This window comes from Stylophora pistillata, chromosome 13 (assembly GCF_964205215.1).
Source record: "Stylophora pistillata chromosome 13, jaStyPist1.2, whole genome shotgun sequence".
Taxonomy (NCBI): Eukaryota; Metazoa; Cnidaria; class Anthozoa; order Scleractinia; family Pocilloporidae; genus Stylophora; species Stylophora pistillata.
In genome coordinates this window covers 15,000,281-15,016,455 of record NC_142531.1, presented here as the reverse complement: position 1 = coordinate 15,016,455, position 16,175 = coordinate 15,000,281, and the positions used below count along the sequence as shown (strand labels likewise).

Sequence of the window (16,175 nt, the reverse complement as noted above, 5' to 3'; positions counted from 1 at the left end):
ATTTGACAGAGAGCTGCCCCTGACATTCTGTACAAAGTAACATCATCCTCTGGTAAAATGCTCTGCTGAACCTGATCTACAGGCTTAGCAAGATTGTACGATTCGGACTGGGCGAAGTCGTAAACAAGAGAGTGCACAATTCCTGTTACGGCCCGAATTGTAGCGGTTGAATGGTTAATGGACAAGTCGGTAAACACTGGAGCACATACCTCTGAATTTTTTGATGAACCTTCCAAATAACTTGTTAGAGTGTTCATCCAGCGCAATGTCAAATGAAGTTTGCGGTCTTTGTTTTCTTCCTCGGCAACTGCAGATACATGTTCCATGTAAACCGAAAACATGTGATTCACCAGATTTCGCAGCTTGTTGTAGCGAGCCTTGAGTATTTCCTCGATAAGCTTTCGATGGGTTTCAAATTGTTTCATGACTGGTTGTTTACAAAGCTGTTCCAATAAGAAATTCCAGCACATGGGACGTTTACCTTCTAGTTTCATTATAACTTCGTCTAGTTCCTTTTTTGTCAGCGTCTTTGTTGCTTTCTTTTTTTGATTCCCGCCGCGATTTGCTTGATACTTTTTAGTGTTTTTGTTTTTGTTGGAATTACTGGTCGTGCTTCACTAGTACCGGGAACGACTTTCTTCTCCCTCGACTTTTTTTGCGCGACGATTAATATTCCCCGCTCTCTGTTGGCTTTTCGCTTTAGGTTTCTTTCTTCCACCTTTATTTGGTGCTAAAGGTCCTGCACCGAAATCACTGTCGTCGCTGTTATCGTACGTAGCGCTTGTTGAAGTTGAAAGTTCGCTCTCAGCATCGCTGTCCGCGCAGGACCTCAGTTCCTCCTCAAAGTCTGACATTTCATCGAGCGAATCATTCCACTCCAAGGAAATCGTGGATTCAACCTCCCAATATAGATATTATCGGCATCATCTGTTAAGATAAAACCTTTCCCGTGGATAAGAAAATCGCTCTCATCGATAAATCTCACCTCCACACGCGACGCCATTTTTTTCTCACATCTTTTCTTGGATGACTCTTGACATCACCGATTAAAGTTTGCGGACCTCTCGGAAAACCAACTTCCGATAAATGCAAGGGTCTAAATAACTTTAATGAAATTCACATATCCCAAGGGCCTGACTGGGCGTTTCCGTCTCTGTCCCAATTATGGCTCGTGGCTAGGGACGCCATATTGGTTTGTTTAGACCACAGAATTCCGGTGCTATGGAAACGTGACGTAAGCACTTTAGGACTCTATTCCGTGTCGTTATTTTCATTTCCGATTGTTTCGTTACGTAATATCACGTGAGTTATTCCCATGTGCTTTAAGATTTTGAAGTCGCTTGTTACGTATGTTGTAGTCCTGGTATGGGTCGCTGTATTCCAATCAGGGTAAAACAGGTCTTTAACGTGCTTAAGGCACGTTTTTTATTAAAATAAGCCGGAAAGGTAACAGTTAAAGAACTGTTTTATTCGAATTTGGAGCGCTCCGTTTGTGGAAGGTTCCAGTGTTGTTTTCCTCAGGGAGGAAAGTCTTCTATTTGAATTCTTTGTTGCTGCTCGACGAGTTCGGAACGCCGTGCCGTTTTCCTCAGAGAGGAAAGTCTTCTGTTTGAATCGTTTGTTGTCGCTTCGACGAGTTTGGAACGTCGTGCCGTTTTCCTCAGGGAGGAAATTGACTTTGTTTGCTTCGACCGCTCGACTGAACGTCGCATTAATTTCCCGCCGCTCGACGAGTTGGAACGTCGTGCTGTTTTCCCAAGAAAGGAAAGAACTTGTTTGTGAACCGTCGCTTGACTGAACGTCTTGTTTAATTTCCAGCTGCTCGACGAGTTTGGTAAGTCGTGCTGTTTTACCGAGAGAAAACTCGTATATTTGTGCTGTTGTCGCCGCTCGATGAGTTTGGGCTGTCGTGTTTAATATTTGCCGCCGCCATACAAATTTGGAACGGCTTGAAGTGAATACTTGCATCTAATTAACAAGTATGTCTGTGAAATAACTACCTATTCATGATAACTCTCGTCGAAAATCTGTGCGAGAAGCTTCGTCAGACGGTGGTGTTGTAATTCCCCTGCAATTGGGAAGAAGTTTACGATTAAAAATGGTAAATACAAGGAGTGATTTGGAAGGCGAAAGAGCTGAAAGGGCGAGAGTCATGTTCAAATCTCGAGCAGGGTACATTGGCGCTCTGACAAAGTTACAAGGAAACATCAAAGAGCTTATGGAAAACTGTGGAACTTTGGAGGATTTGAATTCCCAGCGAAAATCGTATGACGAAGTTTGGCGCAAATTCGTAAGTACGCATGAACAGTACCTTGAATGTCTGAATTTGTTATGAGGAAGAGCTTGTGAAAGCTCGCGTTAGTTATGATGAACAAATGTCAAGGAAATTGACCTTTGACAATGTCATTGAGTCCTGGATTAAGAAGTCAAAGCTTGAATCGAAAGAATTGAGCGAAAGGTCGTTATCACTGACCAGGAAATCTAGGAAAAGTCACGAAAGTAAATCGTCATATTCTAGTTCATTTTCATCGTCAGTTGTGAAGTAAAAGGAGAAATTGGCTCTTGCACAGTTGAAAACAAAACAGTTACTAAAGGAGCAAGAATTAAAACGGAAAATGATAGAATTGCAGTATGAAAAGGAGTTTACGGAGGCTCGAATGGAAGAAGAGGGCAGCAGTTAGCCTCGATGTCTACAAACAAGCTGAAGTAAAAAAATGAGTGTTGCAATGTTGACAACATGGACATTCTGTCCATGGAACTTGAATCATCGGCTATACAAGGAACTGAGCTATGTTATTCAAACGAAGAACCTTACTGGAGTGATGAAAAGGCAAATGTTGCGGTGCAACCCATTCCCTTCGGATGCACACTTGTGCCAGTACGTGTACCTACGGAGAAATTACCCGCATCAGGAAATGTCTCCTGTGGACAGAAGGTTGGGCTACATAGTGAAGAGGAAACTGAGAGATTTAAAGCCCCACCAGTATCAAGTAATTGGCCTCAAAAGGTTCAACTACCCTTACACCAGCAGACTAACAGTAAGCAAGTCCCAAAAGAGTTTCAGTCGACACACCCAATTGAATATCGTATGCTAGATCCAGTTAAAGTGACAAGCTCAGATGGATTTCTTGGTCGAGGGTCTGCACAACCGCCATTGACCCAACCGATTGGAAACTTACCTCAGGGTACCATTGTGGCTAGGCAAGGAAGTGGAGAAGAAATTGCACAAGCCCTACGTCAAGTTGTTTCTGCACCTAAAGTTGAGTACATGCGTTTCGATGGGAACCCGATGAAGTACGTTTCGTTTATGCATAACTTTGAAATTTGTTTAGAGAAAGATAATCCTGACAATTCCAGGAGACTACAGCTTCTAATTCAACATTGTTATGGTAAGGCGCGAGAGGCAATTGAAAGCTACATGTGAACCTACCCGTGGAAGAAGGTCATTATGTTGCAAAGAACACTTTGCGTGAGAACTTTGGCAAACCTCACATCATAGCGAAAGCACATATCAAGAATCTAGAGAACTTACCTCTTCTAAAGCAAGCAGATGGACAAAGCCTTCTAGAATTTGCAAGGCATTTGGAACTTACTGAAAGAATCCTTACAGGCATGGGACCTGAGTATATGAGTGATTTAAACCATACAAACACTCTTCCAGAACTAAACAGGAAGCTTCCATTGTTTATGAATGAATGAATGAAAGCCTTTATTTAAAGAGGGTAGCACTCAATAGCCAGAGGCTAATAAACTTGTGGCCCTCACAGATTACACAACTATATACAATCAGATAAATATGTAAGCTAAAATATGTAAACATTTAAAATAAGTATTTAAAATAAGACAAGAATCAATTAAGAAGATATTATTAAATAGTAAAATGATGCAAACATTGTTGTTCCTTAAAAATCTTGGCAAACATGTTCTTTTACAACAATAGCGATAGGTGCACGCAACGATCGAAGCCCTCAACGCAAAGGCTCCCAAGGAATGAATGGTGCAAGGACAGGCTGTCCACTCTGTTCCAACCAGCATGGTGTTTGGAGGTGTGGTAAATTTAAAGGTTTACCTTATCCGGACAAGATGAAGATTGTTCAAGAAAACAGCCCCTGTATTAAGTGTCTTAATGGTGGCCACTGTGCAAGAATCATCCTCGGAGACTCAGGGGCTGTGAGTCGATTTCAAGTTAAGGGCAGAGGAGCCCCTGGGGACATTGTCTTACAAGTCTAGTTCCAAACGGTCGCAGTCGTTCTGGCATCTGATTGGTGCCAGAAAATCTTTGTGTTTTTCTGCCCAATCAGATTGAAGTGTGCATTGGAGTCCTTTCGTGTGTTTTAACACGGACATATGACAAGAAGCTCTGTTTCTCGTTATGTTTGTTTGGGCTGTGCGACGAAGCTTTGCCCGAGGTGAAAAGTTTCAGTCTCAGCACACAATGTAAGAGAAATCGATCAAATTGTCTGCAAAAATCTCACCGGAAATTATACTGAAAACTTTCGCAGGTATCACAAGAGAACGTGTTTAAAAGTTTGCGAGGTTCTTATAAAACACGCTGATTGCAGGCGTTGATACATACATATATACATACATATACTTTATTTAATCTCGAATTTGGAGTAGCTAAAGAGTAAGCTAGTATCTTCGAGTTACAAGTATAATTCTAAATACTACTAAAATATAAAATGTAAAATATAAAATTGTAACATTCTAAAATTTAACTATGAGAAAGAGTCATACTGTAGAATCTTGCGCTTGAAATCAGAAAAGTCAGACGTTCTAAAAGAGTCCGGAAGAGAGTTCCATAGTTTTGAAGCCATATATGAAAAGGAGTGAAGACCATAAGTAGTAGTTTTTGTAGACGGTAGAGACAAAATATAATTTCCGCGTAGATTATAGGATACAGACCGGAAACTAAACATATTCTTTAGATAGCCTGGATAGCAGTTAAAAAACAAGCTCTTGTACAATATAATTAAGAAAGTCTGAAGGCGTCTTTTATACAGAGATCTGGAGTTAACTTTGCTAAGTAGAGAGTCATAGGGAGAATTATAATCCTGCAAGATAACTCTAAGAATTCGCTTGTTTAAAGTATCTATCTTCTCAGTACTACGTGCACCACAAAAGTGCCATACAGACGAACAATAGTTAAAATGTGGCATAATAAAAGCCTTATACAATCTTAGTAGAGTATCTTTAGAGATAAGTTTACGAAATCTTAGCATTACATTGAACTGGCCATTTATCTTCTTACAAATAGTTGATATATAATTATCAAAACGCAACCTGTTGTCAATATTTATTCCAAATATATCCAAAGAATCTTTTAATGGAAAAAAGAAGGAGTGGCCTGTTTTTCCCAAGACTATAGCCTGGTGTTTTGTCTCATTTACAATCATTCCATTGCTGCGATACCACTTATTTGCAACTCTCACTTCCCGACAAATACAGTTCTCTAGAGCTACTGGGTCGACATCAGAAGAGTATAACTGATGATCGTCCTCATATGCGTGAAATTTACCTTGCGTAGCCGAGTAAAACAAGTCTTTGATGAATATGTTAAAAAACACAGGCCCCAAAACACTTCCTTGCGGAACTCCTCTTTTAACATCTTTCCAACTGGAAAAGGTGTCCCCAATCTTGATTCTCTGCTGTCTCCCCGAAAAATAATCCTTGAAGAGTGATAAACTTCTCTCTCCCACACCATAAGCTTTGAGTTTTGCTAAAAGTAGATTGTGTTGAATAACATCGAAAGCCTTAGAAAGATCCATTGAGACTACCGCAACTAATTCCCCTTTATCGAGCATAGCCCTCCAGTCCTCAATTAACTTTAGCAGCGCCGTCTCGCAACTGTAGAACCTTTTGTAAGAGCTGATGGAATCCGACAGAATCGCTTGATATGTCGCGTTAAACGAGATGCAAGCTTAAATCTTTCTAGATTTTTTGTACAATTTGCTGTAACTGAAACTTTGCCAATCTGGTGAAGTTATTTCGTCGCACGGGCCACGCAGGTATGTCGAGCAACTGGCGCTTATGCTTACGTAGCTTTCTTTGCGCGACAAAATCTAACCTTAGCTTTGTCAGCTGTAAAGTCCTTCACAATATAGCCAAGGTTGTAGAGAACGTTAAGTTCGTGGACGACCTCCAGCAAGCGCTTAAAAGCTTAGCTGTGTTTCCGGTTAGCTAATTAAAATCTGAACAAAAATAATTATCGAGAACATCGTGGGAAAGAGAGATGTTTTCGAACAGTTACCGAAGGTGTTTGGAAAGAGTAAAGGCTGATAGTTTCGAAAGAAACTGTTTGGGGCTGCGTCGGTGGGAGTAACGAAATAATTTGGATATATCAACAAAGTTGAAATGGTAAATTGGCCACCGTAATGGGATATATCAACAAAGTTGAAATGGTAAATTGGCCACCGTAATGGATATATCAACAAAGTTGAAATGGTAAATTGGCCACCGTAATGGATATATCAACAAAGTTGAAATGGTAAATTGGCCACCGTAATGGATATATCAACAAAGTTGATATATCCATTACGGAAATATATCTTAATCTTTCAACTGCTGCCTAGAGTGTTTAAATTCTTGAGCTCGAAAAGCCACGGATTCTCTTCTAGTCCATTGGTCATTGTCATTTCACCTCTTGTCGATTGTTAAAGACCAAGTTAAATACCTTTGAACATTGGGAATAGATGCTACTTTCATTAGGGAAAACAAAACCAAAGACAAGGAAATATTAGATGGAAAGGGCGGGTTTGCTTTATTGTAAATGTCAGCTTAGTATCGGGTTATCTACCCACATCTAATATACAAAAGTTTCCACGCTTAGCTTTTCTTTTATTCCAGGCGAAGATTAGATTTAATTTTGGCGCGTACAGAAAGCTGCATAAGCGCCAGTTGCTCGACATACCTGCGTGGCCCGTGCGACAAAATAGCTTCACGGGATTGGAAAAGTTTCAGTTACAGCAAATTAGACAAAAAATCTAGAGAGATTTAAGCTTGCATCTAATCTAACGTGAAAAGCGACGTATCAATGCCTGCAACCATTACGAACCTCGCAAACTTTTAAACACGTTCTCTTGTGATACCTGCGAAAGTATTCAGTATAATTACAGGTAAGATTTTCGCGGACAATCTGATCGATTTCTCTTACATTGTGTGCTGAGACTGAAACTTTTCACCTCGCACAAAGCTTCGTCGCACAGCCCAAACAAACTTAGCGAGTAACAGAGCTTCTTGTTATATGTCCGTATTAAAACAAACGAAAGGACTCCAAAGCACACTTTACTCTGATTGGGCGGAAAAACACAAAGATTTTCAGGCAACAATCAGATGCCAGAACGACTGCGACCGTTTGGAACTAGTCTTGTAAGACAATGTCCCCAGGGGCTCCTCTGCCCTTAACTTGAAATCGACTCACAGCCCCTGGGTCTCCGAGGATGTGCAAGAATATGCCCTAAGACAAATTTCAAATGCCAGAAGGAACGGTACAATAAGGAGCACAACACATTGTTACACCCTCCATCCTCTGAACCTGATAATGGTGGTACCAGCAAGAGCCAGCCTAATCGAGAAAGCCTAAGGTTGAACGCAAGCGATGGTTCAAATTTTGAGACAAGCAATCAAGATGGAGTTAATGTAACTGCTGCAACTGGGGCCGGCGAGCGAGTGTGCTTAAGTGTCGTTCCTCTCAAAGTTAAAGCTAAAAGAAGTGATCTACCACCACTAGAGACATATGCCTTGTTAGACAGCGGATCGACGGTAACTCTTTGTCCCGAACATTTACCGAAGAAAATTGGTGTGAGCGGTCCAAGGCTCAACTTTACACTATCAGGGATGACGGGATCTACAAGGGTGGAACGTCAACTGCTGGACATCGTTGTGACGTCAATGGATGAAACTGTGTCCGTTGAGTTGCCAAATGTTAGAACAGTGAAACAAATGCCAATCTCAAGCGACTGTATTGTCAAGAAAGGAGATCTAGCCAGATGGTCTCACTTGTACGATATTGAATTACAAGAATTAGAAGTTGGAGAAGTTATGTTGGTGTTTGGTCTCAAGGAGAAACCAAGTTTGTTCCTGCCTCAAGAGTACAAGGCAGGAGGAGAAGATGAACCAGTAGCGGTCAGATATAGTTTAGGATGGACTGTAATTGGTCCTGTTCATTGTCAAAAGGATGAACCAAATTGTTCCGTAAATTTCACCCGTACTATAGAGAGTTCTATTGTTTATGACAATGTTCCTGTCCTGCGAGATGAACATGTATGTCCCAGCCCAATCGAAGGTAGATTAAGCGAGGAACCAGATAATGACGACCTTAATGAACAATTCACCGATGAGTTAGCTGGTCAGAAGGATACCAATTTGTCATTGTTCAGCAAAGTTGAAAGTGAAATACGTGATGAAGAGTTACACCAGCAATTGGAGAGATTATGGAAAACAGACTTTGAAAACACGGAAGTAGAAACTAAAGTTTGTGCATCGGTTGAAGACAAAAGAGCCCTAGAGATCATGGAAGGGTCCCTTCAACAAGTCAATGGACACTTTCAAGTTGCTTTGCCTTGGCGACGTGACCCACCGTAAATTTCCCAACAACAAGACAATGGCAGAACGAAGAGCCCTGCTTCTTAAGAGGCGTCTTATGAAGGATGAAGATTTGTTGGAGAAGTATCGGACGACAATGAATGATTACATCAAAAAGGGACACGCAGAAATGGTTCCTGAAGAAGAATTAAATACAAGGAACAGACCAGTGTGGTTCCTCCCCCACCACCCAGTGACACACCCTTTGAAGCCCGACAAAGTCAGAATGGTGTATGATTGTGCAGCAAAGTTTGGACAGACATCTCTAAATCAGCAGTTGCTGCAGGGCCCGGATCAGACAAATCAATTAGTGGGTGTCTTAAGTCGTTTCAGACAGAACTCTATTGGAATTGTTGCTGATATTGAAGCAATGTTTCATCAGGTCTTGGTGGACCCAAAGGACCATGACAGTTTAAGATTTCTGTGGTGGCCAAATGGGGACCTGAGAAAGGAAATGAAGGAGTATCGAATGGTTAAACATTTGTTTGGTGCTACATCTTCGCCGTGTGTCGCTAATTTCTGTCTAAGAAAGACAGCGCAGTCGTATCAGGAAGAATTTGAAAAGGAAGTAGTGGAGACAGTGAACCGCAATATGTATGTAGAGGGCATGATGAAGTCGACAAGCACCACAGGGAAGGCAATCAGTTTAGCAAGTCAGCTGCGGATGTTGCTAGAGAAAGGTGGATTCCGCTTGACGAAGTGGTATAGTAACGACCGAGAAGTGATGGCGACAATACCAGAGTCCGAAAGAGCCAAATCAGTGGCGAATTTAGAACTCGAGCAACTCCCGACAGAGAGCGTTCTCGGACTAAAATGGAACATAGAAGAAGACAAGTTTGTATGGGAAGTAATGGAGAAGATGTTGCAGAGAGTGAGTCAGAAACCAGTGAAACGCAGAGGAATTGTGTCAGCTGTTTACTCCCTGTTTGATCCTCTGGGATTCATCGCACCATATGCCATGAACGCCAAGTTGTTGTTGCAAACGCTCAGTAGAAAGAGGCTGGGTTGGGATGATACGTTAGAAGAAACCGACAAAGAACAATTGAAGCGCTGGCTGGATGATCTCCCAAAATTGCATCAAATACAGGTAGACGGCTGTTTCAAACCTCAGGGATTTGGTGAAGTTAAAGATGTACAGTTACACCTCTTCTCGGATGCTACTCGTCAAGGATATGCAGCCGTTGCATACCTCCGTTTGAAAGATGTGACCAACCAAGTTCACTGCGCATTTGTGATGGGAAAGGAAAGATTGACTCCCATACGTGAGATTTCGATTCCAAGATTGGAGCTGACAGCTGCTGTCATCTCCGTAAGGCTCTCTAAGATTATTCAAGAAGAGTTAGACATGACAATAGACCGCGTTTCCTATTGAAGTGACTCGACTTCCGTGTTGAAGTGTATCAACAATGAGTCAAAGAGATTCCATACATTTGAGTCTAATCGTCTAACAGTGATACTCAATAGTTCCAAACCCTCAGAGTGGAGATATGTGAACGGGGACGATAACCCTGCTGATGATGGTTCAAAAGGTCTCAAAATAGATACCATGTTGAGGGATGACCGTTGGTTAAAGGGCCCCAAGTTCCTGTGGGAAGACGAGAGTTACTGGCCCAACATGATCAAAGTTCCTGTCTTAGGAGACGATGATGAAGAAGTTAGGAAAGAGGCTCAGATTTATGTCTCCACTGTTCAAAGTAATGTTCTGGATGACCTGATTTCGTTCTACTCCTGTTGGTGGAGATTGAAATGCTCTATTACGTGGTTGTTACGTTACAAACAGTATCTGCAAATGAAAGTTCTGTTAAGAAGAAATGCGCCAATTGCAAGTGGCTCTTCAGTCGAGTCTATTAAAATGCATTTGATGAACTGTGGCCATTTAACAATCGCAGAGCTTCAAATAGCCGAAAGAGAAATATTCAAACGTGTTCAACAAGTGGCCTTTCCAGAAGTCATTGATGTGCTTTCAGCAACGGAGTGCTGTGAGGACAGGAGGTACCCGAAGGTTTTAAAGAAGGCTGGTACATCAATACGTCAGCTGAATCCACAGAACAAAGAAGGCCTATTGAGAGTCGGAGGTCGACTAGTCAATGCACCCTTTGGTGATGAAAGGAAGCATCCTATCATCCTCCCATACAAGCATCATGTGACTGACCTCATTATTAAGCAGTGTCATGAAAACTTGGGTCATATGGGACAAGAATCTGTTTTGTCGTCCTTGATAGAGACGGTTTGGATTGTGAAAGGGAGATCAGCGATGCGGCGCGTTTTAAGAAGATGCATGTTTTGTCAACGGCAAAAAAGTGCATGCCCTTGGGAGCAGTTCATGGCAAATTTACCAGAAGTGAGGCTCGTACCTGAGAAACCACCTTTCACTTACATCGGTGTTGATTATTTTGGACCGCTTGAAGTTTAGCAAGGAAGGTCCCGTGTTAAAAGGTATGGCTGTCTCTTCACCTGTTTAACAACACGTGCTGTGCACATCGAGATAGCCCACTGCTTAGACACCGATTCAATGATTAATGCCCTTAGAAGATTCATTAGCGTTCGTGGCTATCCACAGCAAATAAGGAGCGACCAAGGAAGTAACTTCATAAAGGCAGATAAGGAGCTAAAAGAAGCTATAGAGGAGTGGAATCAACACAAGATCAACAATTTCTGCAGATAGAAAAGGATCGAGTGGATTTTTAATCCGCCCTCAGCGAGCCACATGGGTGGTGCATGGGAGCGGATGATACGTTCCGTGAGACAGATCTTGAAGGCCATTCTAAAAGAGCGTTAGTCTCTGATTAAGTACTTTCAACTGTGCTGGCAGAGGCGGTGAACATTTTAAATTCCAGGCCTCTTACTCGGAATAGTGACAGTGCCCTTGATGAGCAGCCACTGACCCCTAATCATTTGTTACATTTACGCCCGTGTCCAGACTTACCCACGGGAATATTTGATAAAGATGATCTCAGCTGTAGACGCGCTTTGAGGCAAGCACAGTATTTAGCTAATTTGTTCTGGTTCAGATGGACACAAAAACACCTTCCAAACTTGTTAGAAATAAAAAACTGGAACAAGCTAAGAAGAAACTTGGAGGTCGGTGATTTAGTCTTGTTGGTAGATAAGTCCTTCCCTGGAGCCAAATGGCCGCTTGGGCGAGTTGTAGAGGTCATGCCTAGTCGAGACAGATTAGTGTGCACAGTGAAAGTGAAGACGAGCTGCACGGTTGCGACACGCGCTAAACGACAGCGCAAGGGAGAGCCTCTGATCGAAGAAAGTACGACTGTGCTGACACGCCCAGTGACCAAGTTATGTTTGCTCGAAATGGACTAAACAGTTTAGGTTAATCTTGAAAGTTTAATATGGCTTACGGAGCCGAATGGAACTTGCGGATGTGACTTTGAACAGTCAAGTTTAAAACTTGTTTATTTACAACCTTTAGGACTTTGCGAACAGAACAGTTGTCTGAAACATGAAACCTTCATGTATTAGTTGTAGTTGGTAGCCCCGTTTCTTTGCATGGAAATGTGACTGTTTTCATTCCCATTTAGGGGCCGGTGTGGCTACCATTTTAATTCTGTTTCGTTATTTTCATTTCCGGTTGTTTCGTTACGTAATATCACGTGAGTTATTCCCACGTGTTTTAAGATTTTGAAGTCGCTTGTTACGTATGTTGTAGTCCTGGTATGGGTCGCTGTATTCCCAATCAGGGTAAAACAGTTCTTCAACGTGCTTAAGGCACGTTTTTTATTAAAATAAGCCGCAAAGGTAAAAAGTCTATGATATTGACATTAAGAGAAAGCAGTGTTGCTGCTGCTCTTATGACAACATGAGTCGCCATTTCATCCTTCAAGGCCAAGACACAATCTCTCCATGTGCTTGGCGATTTCTCAGAGAAGGATAGTCTGTATCAGAAAGGAACTGCATCAGGTCCTGTGTTTCTGATGTTCCAAACTGCATAACAAACAATAAAGCATATGGATATCATATTAAGGGTACGGCAATAAAAGATACGACTGATAAACTATTTCAGTTCACTCCCTTTCTTAATTTTTCACTCCACACTCATTCTTGCATGATCAAACATGCTGTATAGCTTTAGAAATTTAATTGAGCTTAAAAAAGCTGTGTCATGGATGCCAAGTTCAGCTGCGTTTCCCATCCCAGCTTCCCCGAATTGATCGAGGAAATTACTTGTAGGTAACAAAATCAATGCTTCGTGTCAAACACATAATTATGTTCTCCAAACATTTATATCTATTGTTACAAACAACAGAAATGAACTTTGCAAACTGTTAGGCTAACAAGTTTTCAAAAAGGACAATATTATTGTGATCCATTTCAATCTTCTTCAAGTTTGTTGATCCATGCTTTCTTTCTTTATTTATTTTTGTGTTTCACTCACTTTTGTGGTAGTTTCCACTGTCTGAATTTTGGGAAATTTCGTGACACAGCTCTTTTAAGTATACCTCCAGCGAATAGTTTTCACTGCCACCTTTTCCATCTGTTTGTTTTCTTCCACATGGATCAGCCTTCAGCATAAAGCACCCTTCACCGACTTCACCGTTTTTCACTCCCATTTTTTTTGAAATTATCATATCGAGTTACATTTCAGAGACTTCTCAGCAGTCAAATAAAGTTACTCAATGGTTTGCTCAAATCTGCGAGCGTGCGGAGGGTGTAATTTGCAGGTTGCAGGTTGAAGGTCGCAGGTTACAGGTAGCAGGTTGAAGAATGAGAAACAGTCCGTGTTTTTGCGTATTAGGTACGGAGAGCGAGACCGATTTTTAGAAAATCACCGACTGTTTTGCAGTCTAGTACGCGGTTAACCCTAAAGTTCTTTATACTGTCTTTCCAAAGACTGCTAAGCTTGTTCAAAAGCTATCGTCAAAGAAAGGGACTACGCTCTCCAGTCAAGTCACAGAAAAAACTAAGCTGGAGTTTACTAAGTCACAGAGCAATTATCCATAGTTGATGTAGCTTCCGTTTAAGCTGCACTTCAATGTTATAATATTGGATCTGTAAATCATGCTGAAATCATGCACAAAACGTGATAATTTAACATTCTGCAAAGAAAACTAACAAGCTGGGCCCAGCGTTAGAACTCTACATTCACGGACTAAAGAAGATCGCCTAGTCAATAACATCCAAAATACAATTTGGAGAAAAGTTCAACCCTTATTCAGCCGTAATAGAAAGCCTTACGCTTCAAAGGAGGTATAAGAAAACGCTATTGCATCAGAGAGGAAATCAACAAAAACCAGAGTAAATCGATCTGTGTCCAATTACCTATCAATGTGACATAAGCGGCTAAAATTACATCAGCTCAGTAAAAATGCTACCTTCCCGAGCATAACATACCTAGCAGAGGTAATTAGAATACTTTATAAAAAGAAGCAGCATTTTGCAATGAGGTAAAAGTCGTGAGGGCCTACCATCACCTTTTTTTGCTTTAAAAACGTGAAATTTTGATCTATAGGGCTTCGGATACAAATCAAAAAAAAAAAGATATTTCCGGTTTGCGTAAACAGTAAATCACTAGCCGCGTACTTTAACCTGCAACCTGCAACCTACAACCTGCAACTTGCGACCTGCAAATTACACCCTCCGTCGTGCGTGTTAAGATAAAAATCTCACCTCGTTGGCACATGTTACGATTTGATTGCACAGAAAATGCCTTTGGACCATTTGGACGATGTCTTCCTCTTTTACATCGACAAATTTTGACAGACAACGATAAAAACATAGATTTTTCGAAGCAGGCGGGTCATAACGAAGTGTTAATCCCCGCTTAGTGGCCTCCAGGAGGCTTTGCAGGCGTCGATTTTCCATGAATCGGTAATAGCATGTAAATGATATGCATGAATTTTCAATCGTTTACGACTACACTCATAAATAAAACATCAAATCTCAAAATGTTAAAAACAAAAAACAAAACAAAACAGAACAAAACTTACCTTAACAAAAGATGGAAAAGATGAAGGCAGATAACATACGATATTGAAAGGAGAGCGAGGATTAGCGAAAAATCGTGCCAAATAGCCAAAAGCCGAAGAAAGGAAAATGGAGTGGGAACTAACATCTGTCTCGCATGGCTCGCAGTTTATCAACACCCGTTTAAAAGCTTGTTTCCTCCAACTGATAAACGAAACGTCTTTACCGCGTGCTATAGTCAATGACCATATTGAGTGTTACGCAGATTAAGCGTAAGTGTCAAAAACTCAGGCCACGATGATTTTTCCCGAAGTCAAAAATTCCAGAACTTTCAACAGTTATAAGCAATTTCCTACAATTCGGCTAAACTAGGTTGATCAACGAACAAGTCAATAAGCTGCCCGCAATGTTTATAATTTTTTTTTTAGAATGCGTCGAACCAACTCTTTTGCTACGCTATCATTCAAATATCCAAAAAGCTTACGCCAAAAGGTCCACACTATCAATGTCAAGAGAACACTAATCAACAGCGAACTAAATCCAAAATGGCGCTCGTTACAATGCTTTTAAACTGCACTATCGTAATGCACATTATGATAGGCTTGCAATGCCGCTAAATGGTAGTTACAATGAGTAAAACGACCTATAATCTCTAGGCAGGGCAAATAAAAAAAGGCTAGTTGCGCGCACAGTTCATTGTCCAATGTTCTTTAAAAACTGTGTAATGCACTGGAATCGAATTAAGAACCTAGTATCTTCTTAGCTCCGTGCAAATCTAGCGCGCGTCGTGCCAAGTCGTCCGCTGAATAAAACTATCGCGGCGGAATGGATGTCCCCGCAATGTATATTGTCGGGTAAAAGTGGTATCAGCTAACCCAAATCTCACGCTTAGTGACTCCTTAGCCCAATGGAAATTACGCACCAGATGCTTTAGTTTACGGTTGCTTGTAATTCGTCAAGAAGAAGAAAAACAAATTGCCTTGAGTCGTTGGAGGGAATACTTTGGATTAGGCTTTGAGATGGCAACTCGTTTAATTCCAGAAACTCCCAAAATATCAACTACAAATGCTCTCATCCAGGAAAACGAGTATCGTTAGCTCACCCCCCGCTCATCCCCCCTTCCCCTCACATTACGCAGTCGCTATACACGTCCTTTATCTCGATGAAATGCCGACCACGAATTCTCCATTCGTAGTCGGCATTTCATACCACCAGGTCCTAGTTTTATACATATTCCTTTATTCCTTGGTCTGAGTCCGTGCTTCCTTATTTCTCACTGACCTTTGAATTTCTTCTTCCTTCTCTTTGGCTAGGTATTCTTGACTTCATTGAAATATTTTGTTCCATCAGCTAGTGTGGCCATCCAGCTCATCAAAAAGGGTATGAAAATTACAACATCAGTTCTAGTTGAGAAGGATGTTGTTGAAATTGTTCCTGTTCCTGGGCAAAGCTCCGTCGAATTCACTGAAGGGTCCAGCTTCCTCGACAATTCGTCCACTCATTGTAAACAGGATTGATCAATTTGTTCTCTCCGTTTGTTTTCTTCCTGATCCTTTTTCCGGTCACACGTCGACTTTAGTGTCTCTATTTGCCCAGTTGTAGTACAGTATTATTATCACGATGAAAAGCAAACTGCAGTTGCGTTTGGACTAAGCAGCTTACCACCTTCAAAA

General features: G+C 41.3%; 2 protein-coding genes and 1 long non-coding RNA gene across 3 annotated transcripts; 2 read left to right on the top strand and 1 right to left on the bottom strand.

Annotated features, from left to right (window-relative positions):
* Positions 1-9,037: 9,037 nt before the first annotated feature.
* LOC148717805 (uncharacterized) lies at positions 9,038-9,955 on the top strand. Its single transcript, XM_088742423.1, has one exon. It carries the CDS (start codon positions 9,038-9,040, stop codon positions 9,953-9,955), a length of 918 nt encoding a protein of 305 aa, XP_088598549.1.
* A 174-nt stretch (positions 9,956-10,129) lies between these two features.
* Positions 10,130-10,996, top strand: LOC111321804 (uncharacterized). The gene has a single exon (XM_022924770.2). The coding sequence runs from the start codon at positions 10,130-10,132 to the stop codon at positions 10,994-10,996; it is 867 nt and encodes a 288-aa protein (XP_022780505.2).
* A 774-nt stretch (positions 10,997-11,770) lies between these two features.
* On the bottom strand, positions 11,771-14,840 carry LOC148717804 (uncharacterized). The gene is made up of 2 exons (XR_015994909.1): positions 14,206-14,840; positions 11,771-12,522 (listed from the first exon to the last, which is right to left on the bottom strand). It is a non-coding gene; the product is annotated as an uncharacterized LOC148717804 (long non-coding RNA).
* Positions 14,841-16,175: the final 1,335 nt, after the last annotated feature.

What these genes read in the sequence shown, in the direction of transcription:
- LOC148717805 (XM_088742423.1), top strand. Translation starts at nt 9,038, where the DNA reads ATGAAGGAGTATCGAATGGTTAAACATTTGTTTGGTGCTACATCTTCG.
- LOC111321804 (XM_022924770.2), top strand. Translation starts at nt 10,130, where the DNA reads ATGTTGAGGGATGACCGTTGGTTAAAGGGCCCCAAGTTCCTGTGGGAA.